General features: G+C 52.3%; 4 protein-coding genes across 4 annotated transcripts; 3 read left to right on the top strand and 1 right to left on the bottom strand.

The window, feature by feature from the left end:
- Positions 1–2,091: 2,091 nt before the first annotated feature.
- Positions 2,092–2,616, bottom strand: PHYSODRAFT_335403 (hypothetical protein; the record flags this gene model as incomplete). Its single annotated transcript, XM_009532788.1, has 4 exons — positions 2,092–2,190; positions 2,287–2,354; positions 2,386–2,482; positions 2,527–2,616. 4 exons carry the CDS (start codon positions 2,614–2,616, stop codon positions 2,092–2,094), a joined length of 354 nt encoding a protein of 117 aa, XP_009531083.1.
- A 659-nt stretch (positions 2,617–3,275) lies between these two features.
- On the top strand, positions 3,276–4,289 carry PHYSODRAFT_262802 (hypothetical protein; the record flags this gene model as incomplete). The annotated part of the gene is made up of 3 exons (XM_009532787.1): positions 3,276–3,498; positions 3,524–3,847; positions 3,889–4,289. 3 exons carry the CDS (start codon positions 3,276–3,278, stop codon positions 4,287–4,289), a joined length of 948 nt encoding a protein of 315 aa, XP_009531082.1.
- Positions 4,290–4,450: 161 nt separating this feature from the next.
- On the top strand, positions 4,451–4,699 carry PHYSODRAFT_513739 (hypothetical protein; the record flags this gene model as incomplete). Its single annotated transcript, XM_009532786.1, has 1 exon — positions 4,451–4,699. The coding sequence occupies one exon, from the start codon at positions 4,451–4,453 to the stop codon at positions 4,697–4,699; it is 249 nt and encodes an 82-aa protein (XP_009531081.1).
- A 35-nt stretch (positions 4,700–4,734) lies between these two features.
- On the top strand, positions 4,735–5,340 carry PHYSODRAFT_510441 (hypothetical protein; the record flags this gene model as incomplete). Its single annotated transcript, XM_009532785.1, has 1 exon — positions 4,735–5,340. A coding segment is annotated over one exon (606 nt), but the record flags the coding sequence as incomplete, so codon positions are not given.
- Between the last annotated feature and the right edge of the window lie 3,571 nt (positions 5,341–8,911).

Raw genomic sequence — 8,911 nt, 5'->3', positions numbered from 1 at the left:
GCCAGTAAACCCAAGGCTGTGGCAATGAAAGAAGAGTTGATTCGCCGAGCACATGCGGCTGCCGAAAAATTTGTTGATGCTAGCGTAGCATTTTCACCGGCTGATGAGGAGTGGATGCCGCTCAGTTTGTAACGCGACGTTGGCGCAGCATTTTTGATTAGTGTGGTGACTCGCTACAGCCTGGCAAGCGAAAAAAATGCTGACAATGTTAGCGTTCCTCACGACAAATTTCAGGTTCAATGGACGTGTACTGCTTTTCAAATAAAAGATCACGTTCACCACGTTTCCGAAGCCATCATCACCCGTGGTATCCGCCAGTTTGCCAACATGGAAAAAGACAAACTTCAATTTGGAGAGTCTTGGACGTCCCTGTGCAACATGGTCCCCAAACTATCAAACATTCCTGCACTGACAGATGAATTTGAGGAGATGGACGAGCGTGGTTATCGTGAGTGGTTTGCGTTTCGCGGGCGGAAAGAATTGCAGCGCCCTTTGTGCCCTGGTGAAGTCGAAGAGATAGCGTCAATGACATTTTCACCCACAGCATCGCTTGGCCAACCGTCAGGGCTATTTACACATCCGGATGGGTCTTCAACTACCAGACTACGCCCGAAAAGTCATGGGTTGTTTGGGCATTCCGCAATCTCATCGTTCTTCGCGTTTATTCCGTTGTCGTTCTGGATCCAAGTGGTCGTCTTTACCAACGAGTATGCAGACGCATCTGGCAGCCCATCGGCAACTCCTGTAAGTTTAGAGGAACTGATGAAATTCCTTGGGATCCTCTGGTACATGACTCTGTTCGACAAGGGTGAGATGAGAAATTACTGGGTGGACGACGAGGAAGCAACTATTTTTTCCTGGAGCGCGTACTACTAGTTTGAAGTCAATTATGACATGGCGAAGATTCCTGTACATCCGTAAGAATTTGAGTTTTCGTTCCAAGGTGTCTACCTCCGACATCAAGCGCGGTCCTGTAGCTAGAATACGACCACTCATGAGCATTCTGAAATCGCGATGCCTGCGCCATGTTGAAGTCGGTCGAAACGTGGCTGTTGATGAGGCCACAATTGCCTGCCGATCCCAGTACGCCCGCCACATTATAGTCTTCAACCCACAAAAACCCACCGGAAAGCATCATTTCAAGTTATACGTGTGTTGCTGTTCTACCTCGTGGTACGCGGTGAGTTTCAAGTTGCACTGCTCCAGTGAACTTGATGATCGGCTGGACGGTGTAATTTCACGCTCAGAAGTGCAGAAATTCGCTGATCTAACCGCGAAGTCGTCTGAAATCCGCTCTCACGTCATGGCGGTTACTTCATCTTTGAAAGGATCCAGTCGCATTGTAAACACGGACAACTTCTACACTTCCTGTTTGCTGTTGAAGACTTTACGATCGATTGGTCTCTATGGGCGTGGCACTGTACGCACATCTAGCAAGCATTTCCCTCATTTTACGATGATTCGTAAGGAGGACGCGAAGCCGCGAGGCTACATGAAGCAAGGTGTATGCTTAGAGAAGCATATTGTCGCAGCTAGTTGGGTGGATGGCTCAATTGTCAATGTCGTGTCTAATGCCGATGCTTCGACCACATCAACTGTGCATCGTCGTATAAATGAATCGGGTGTGGCTTTCACTGCTCCTACTTGCGTCGGCGAGTATAATTCAGCGATGCAAGGTGTTGATCGGCTCGACCAACTGCGTGCACGATTTTCTCTAGCCGATGGCCACTCATTTCAGAAGTGGCATAAAAAACTAGCGATGGTCATGCTTGATATAGCCAGGTGCAATGCCTACATTTGCGATAGTTTGGCGCGTGGTGAGAGCGAGGAGTCTCGTTCAACGGGAGGTACAGCCCAAACGAGGTCAAGAGCCCGCGATAGTCATCGCGCATTTGTGGCATCACTGGTTCGAGAACTGTTCAATGGGGACTGGAAGAAATCTCTGGATAGGGATCATGGAATGATGTATGCTGCGAAGCCGACAACGACAACAATGCCGATGACGACCCAAACCGCGGCGTCGACAGATGTATCCGAGGCTTCGGGCGATCACGCACAAACGTGTGTTGCAAGAGCGTCCTCGGAGGTGCTTCAGGGAAGGAGTCGCTGTGCCAATGCCGTCTGCGTGTCCCTGTCGCTGGGCAAATTGGGCGCTTGCGACGTCGTCGTCATGGCGACTTCAGGCTCCATCTTGACCCCCGATGGGACTCGAACGCTCCATTTCTAGCGGTAGCCTCTCTTGATCTTTGTCGCCGGTGGCACCCCGCTCCCTCCTGAGGCATCTACGTGCGGTTGTCCGTCGATGAGGATCGCTGGAAGCGAAAAGGGCGGGAGAACGCCGTCCACCTGCAGGTCTAGTGGGCAGTCGTCAGTGCCGCCTCCGACGCTCCATCTCGGGGTCCTGTAGCGGAATCTTGGCGTCTCGCAGCTGAACGTGGTTGACAGCCACACCCGGCGGCAATGCCGTGAGGAGAGTTGGGGACTACGGGACAAACGACACCATCCCAGCGCCAGTTCTAGTAGCACTGCGTTATCGACAACAAATGCGCTGTTGCGGCGGTTGTGCGGGACGTGGTCGTCGGGTGGGTACACGACGGACAGCGAGTCCAACTTCATGCCCGGTGCGTCCCGAGGTCAGCGCGTCAAGTAGCACAGGCGGTCAGCAGCAGCAGATGCGTCGACACACAGGAGCTGAGCGTGTGGCGACTCCAACGACGCTGGACTTGGAGAGTGAGGGGCGAACTGGCAGGCTGGACTTGACCGCAGCGTGCACAGTATCACGGGCAGCCACGCGCCGTAAACGATGGGTACGGCCAGCACATGTGTACCACCGTCGTCCGAGGCGTGGAAACCGGAAGAACGGAGAGTGGTCAGCCAGGGACACTTGGGATCGAGCTTGCAAAATCGGAAAAGAACTCCGATGCGAGAAGGTCATTTTGATTCGGAGCAAGCCGAGCAAGCCGACCAAACAACAGTGGATCGATTTGAACTAATTCCGCCAATCACACTTCTTGTTGAACTTTGGCAGCCAATCACTGTCATCGAATTTTCGGAGACAGGTTTTGATTGGTCAAAGCGAAGACATGGGAAAAAATGTCAGCGCGGGAAAGCTCGAAAAGATGAACCAAAGCAAAATGGGCACCAAAAAGGCGAGCCTTTACATGTTGTGTAAACCACTTCAAATACCAATAGCCTATTTATGTGAAATTATGTATCGCGACCGCTCTACCCGTTCTCCCTCGCCGAAACGCCCTACCATCGGCATTCCCCCAATCATGGTCTTGATGGACCTGGTCGGAAACGTCTCCGCCGTCGGCGACACGGATGCGATGGTGGCGGGCGACTCGGGCAGCAAGCACAACGGCGGCCGCAGCGCCGCCGTGTGTGCCGTCAACAGCATGGTCTCGGAGGCTTCCGCGGCGACCGTGGCCGTGTTGGACGTGATCGGGGGCGTCTCCGCTGGCATGGTCACGAACGCGACGGTGGCATTCGGCTCGGGCACGGAGCGCCACGACAGCGGCAGTCCGCACGCAGGTTGCCGCCGGTAGTAGTGTCAGCGGCGTCGCCAGCGACATCGACAGCAGGGTCTCGGACACGATTGAGGTGACCGTGGCCTTGGTGGACGTGGTCAGCGGCGTCTCCGCCGACATGGACACGGACGCGGACGCGATGGTGGCGGGCGACTCGTGCAGCAAGCACAACGGTGGCCGCAGCGCCGCCGTGTGTGCCGTCAACAGCATGGTCTCGGAGGCTTCCGCGGCGACCGTGGCCGTGTTGGATGTGATCGGGGGCGTCTCCGCTGGCATGGTCACGAACACGACGGTGGCATTCGGCTCGGGCAGCGACGGTGGCATTCGGCCCGGGCGCTGAGCGCAACGACAGCGGCAGTCCGCACGCAGGTTGCCGCCGGTAGTAGTGTCAGCGGCGTCGCCAGCGACATCGACAGCAGGGTCTCGGACACGATTGAGGTGACCGTGGCCTTGGTGGACGTGGTCAGCCGCGTCTCCGCCGACATGGACACGGACGCGGACGCGATGGTGGCGGGCGACTCGTGCAGCAAGCACAACGGCGGCCGCAGCGCCGCCGTGTGTGCCGTCGACAGCATGGTCTCGGAGGCTTCCGCGGCGACCGTGGCCGTGTTGGATGTGATCGGGGGCGTCTCCGCTGGCATGGTCACGAACGCGACGGTGGCATTCGGCGCGGTCGATGAGGCTAATAGGGGTGCTTTCGTGTTGGCTGGGCAGCGCCACGAGAGCGTTTATAGCAGCGGCATCGATAGCCGGGCTTAGTTGCCTTGCTGGCGGTAGGAGCGTCTTGAACCTGGTGTTGAGTACATTGATGGGGATGGGACCTTTGTGAAAGGTCGGTAGGTTATCAGGCGAAGAAGTATGAGACCAAATATCTTATGGTATGTATGGCATTATGGATTTCTAGATATCGTGGCAACCCGATGGCAGACTTCTCGGACGAAGAGGACTTGCTGCGTTATCGGCTGGCAAAGGAGCAGGTTGATGCAGGCCGCCGAATTAACTGGCGGGCTGTCTGGTTGGGGATGCCATACTGCGGGAAGACACAGCGACAGCTGCAGATTCGTCTAAAGACGCTGAAGAGGACACACGGCGTGAGCTTAGATTCTTTCCCAAGGAGATTTCGGGATCAAAAATCGGCACGGACGCGCTTAGTGGTGGCCACAAGTTGAGCGCTCCCGATAATGTTGGCAACGTTCATGACGCTGTGTCAAGTTTGTATGCCTCGGCCTTGCGTCAACCCGTCCATGCGCCGGATTGTCATGCTGGTGAGATTTCGCCAACTGGGGTTTCAGCAATACTGGCAGTCATTCCAACGCTTACAATCGCCGACACTTTTGTTGACTTTGGATCTGGGATCGGCAACGTGGTTGCACAAGTGGCACTGGAGACTTGTGTTGGGAGATGCATCGGGATTGAGTTCCAGGACAACTTGGCAAACATGTCCAAACTGCTGATTCGTGGCGCACGCGTGGATTTCCCGAATTTATCCAAGGTCACGATTCACGAGGCCGACCTCAGAGCGATGAGCCCAGCCGTACGCGAGGATATTGACGGGTGCAGTGTTTTATTTGCGAACAATATCGTTTTCGAGCCTACAAGTTTTGCGGCGCTGGAGGACTTTGCATCTTCAGCAGCAGGTTTGGTCCACGTCGTTGTCATGGCAACAATTTGCGGCCGGCACCGCCCAACCTGCCCGCGCAACTTCTGCTCTGTCTGGACGCTCCGACAGCGTATCGACGTTCAAGTGTCTTGGTCTTCCCAGCTTCATCACGCATACTGGTACACCAGGGTTGTAGAGCCCTACATCTAAGTACCTCGCGCAGAATGGAAAGGGACATTCAATATACTTCGTTTGTCAGACATGTTCATCCCATTGTTCATTACCTGTAGAGCCAATAACATATATCAGCCATTGTACACATCTACATCAACGTCTTGCACGGACATCGTAGCTCTGACCGCATCCCCCAAGGTCAGAGTCACCTCCATCACGCCTGAAAACCTGCTGTCGATGTCGCTGGCGACGCCGCTGACGCTACTACCGGCGGCAACCTGCGTGCGGACTGCCGCTGTCGTTGCGCTCGCTGCCCGAGCCGAATGCCACCGTCGCGTTCGTGACCATGCCAGCGGAGACGCCCCCGATCACGTCCAACACGGCCACGGTCGCCGCGGAAGCCTCCGAGACCATGCTGTTGACGGTGCTGACGGCGCTCCCGTAGCCATTTCGCCCGCTGCCCGAGATGCCCGCAGTCATCGCGTGCTTGTCGCCGCCGTCGGAGACGCTCCGGCCAGGTCCAGGACAGCCGCCATAGTGGCCAGCGTCGCATCGGAGACCACGGCGCCGCCGCTTCACAACTAGGAAAAGCCCCACATAATCCACAAGATGGCGCTGTGATCCACGGTACCGCTCTTACTAAAGTTTTGTTAGGGTGCTGTTCTCACGGTACTGCTTCCACTGATACTTTTGTCGATTCGCAGCGAATCACAGAGAAGCAGTAAAATGATGCCTCACGTATCTTTTTGATCGAAAGGTCGCTTTAAACCTCCCATCACGTATACTTTTGATCAGTTGGCCTCGCAAACCTAATACACCTCATGCATCATTTTACCCCGTTTTCCTTAAAGTTTGTATGGTGTCCCTTCAAACAGAAATGAATGGCGTTAACGATAGGGTTAATATTCACGAAGATCATGGACGTGTACGAGATTCCTGGAGTGACCTTCGATCTGGCGGAAACTATCGCGGCCAAGACGGTGAAAGACCTCCTGGCAAAGTTTGTTCCTGAAGCCCGGATGAAAATGAAATGAAGGGAATCACCTTCCCGTCAGGAAAATACTTAACGGATAGCGCCAAATAGCGTACCCTTCCCGAATTGAATACCTCCTCTCAAATCTGATAGAATGTGCTCAGTATACAAAGCTATTGTACCTACGCCAATTTGTATACCTCAACCAAACCGTATAGAACGTTGAGTACTTATAATTTTCTTGAAATTTATGTGAAGTTTAGCATGTAAACATCTTTTGATTGGCTAAGAGATGTCTTAAAATTGAAAATCACCCTTTATTTTCCGTGTAAGTATTACTTTGTCAAATACGGCAAGCAAGATCCGGTTATTTTTATCTTTTTAAAGACCACAGTTTAAAAACTGACACTTGTATTCGGTACTGTTTGCATTTTGTGTAACTTTACGCAAAATTACCGTAAGGTACCCAAAGAAAAATGGTTTTGGTTGTTGGTCTAAGTTCTGCTTGCATCTGACGGCATGAGAGACGTTGTGAACCAACGCTGCGCAATCTATGGATGTCTCCATGGTTTGAAGACTGGTACATACGTTGGCAGGATGCCATCAAAGAGGTTTTGCAGAACGTAGCTAGCTCTACACACAATATTTCAGACTTGAATGCGTCGGAGCTACTTTGGTAGTATAACCCCCTTCCTATTTGTATATCTTTCTAGATTTGACAAGTGTTCAATTCAATAGTATGCGGTATACAAATTGGCGTTTTCCGTTAGCTACCATTTTTGCCATCGGTGTAGTGTCTAGGAATCGAAGCACACACAGCTTGAACTCGTACGTACTTAAGTAATCGCAACGAGCGCTCGTACTGCTTTGGCCGCGCGTCACCTTCACTTTTTAAGCGCGTTCTACCTGTTCGCGCCATTCAAAATGGCGTAACGCAACGAGCGCGGCTATCAGGCTCCGAGGTTGAATGTCTTATTTCAAGTGTGAATTATATGGCTTTCATTGGATAATCGAAAGTGTGCTCTATGATATATATGTGCTCTATGATATTGTGCTTTGCAACCGGTTTTCCCTCCTAATTAGTGCACTAGATAGTGTTCGTACTTAGTGGTAAATCATAGTGGCTTTGAAGTCGTGTTTCGAAGCCAGCTTGGCTCGGAAATGGCACTTTCGGAAAGTGCCAAAAGGATGCTAATCCATGCTGGATGTGCTAAATCATGCAGGAGATGACATACGCGCGAGGAATTAAGTTTCAAGTAGATTGAAGCCTTTTTGTAAAAGTCTAAGTAGGTGAATGCATCAATTTGCAAGTAGATTGCCACAGTCAAAAATAACGTTTTATCATATCCGAATTGAACGTTAATTTTATGGGCAAAAATAACTGTTTTCCAGGGCCAAGTAATATCGTACGAAATTAACTTTTTAGAGTAAGAGTGTCGTAATGCTAATGTGTAAGTTTACATCATCGCTTCGTAGAATTGTATGCACGCAGACCAAACTAACGCACTTGGTTCTGTATTAAAACTTCGTCGGCCGCGCGTCTGATAAGTACAGTTGGGTTTGTTGAAAAGTCTGAAAGCAACAACCTACGACTCGTAAGTTTTAAAACGGACGGGCATTCTGAGCAGGCCACGCCTCTGTTAAGTACTCTTACGTTTATTGTAACGTACGACAGCAATAACTTACGACTCGTAAGTTTTAAAACGGACGGGCATTCCGAGCATCTCACTTCGCGGTATTCTGAGCTTCTTGTCGTACATTTTGAAACGGACGTTCATACTTTTTTTCAGTATCTTGGGCCGGAGCTTAGCAACACATCTCTGTAGGAGTTTCATAACCACCTCGTTTAGCCCGTGTTCTCTTAGCTCGCGAGTTTTCACTGCAGGGCTCATTCGTCTTTTTGTCGGATACCCACCCAACTACACGCCTCAACACCTCTACCACCTCTCGTGTTTCGGTCACCCGGACAATGTCTTCGCCCATGATCACCTCATCCGCTGTCGAAGAAGCGGACATCGCCGAACTCATCGAGATGCGCATGCTACGACCTGAGCTAGATGTCGGCTTGGATCCCCTCGACCCCTCTTCTTACGGCGTAGTTTCCGACCATGGGAACAACGTTGCGTCTGCGACGCTTGAGTCGAAAAAGGCTCTGCTGCAACGCTGTCGCGAGTTTGCTCGAGCCCGTGGCTTTTCCATTCGCGTGGCCAACAACAGCTATCACTCTCGTCGTCAAGAAGGAACGCCAAGTACACTTGCAAGGCGGTGAAAGGGCAGCAGCAGCTCATTCCAGGCAGCACTGCCAACTGCCCATTTTTCATTACGGTGTACGGGATCCGCAACAACTGGAAGATAACAAGGATGTGTCTGGCCCATGACCACTTCAGACACGGCGGTTTTCAGGGCGATACCTTTGTTGAAGGCGGTCTCGCAGGAGATACCTCTCGTCAGCGACTTCGCGATGTGCCCTACCGAGTGATGAGGGGCGTCGTTGAGCGTGAGTTGCTCCCCTCTTACAGCGGAACGTGGGCCTCGGGCACAGGGCGGGCTATCATCGACTTTTTGATGACTAAGGGGGTGATAACGAACCGAACTGCGGCATCCAAGATCAAGCGGGATCTTCTCGAATCGCTG

The sequence above is a fragment of the Phytophthora sojae genome (genome assembly GCF_000149755.1).
Source record: "Phytophthora sojae unplaced genomic scaffold PHYSOscaffold_6, whole genome shotgun sequence".
Lineage (NCBI taxonomy): Eukaryota > Oomycota > Peronosporomycetes > Peronosporales > Peronosporaceae > Phytophthora > Phytophthora sojae.
This window is presented reverse-complemented; position numbering and strand designations above follow the sequence as displayed.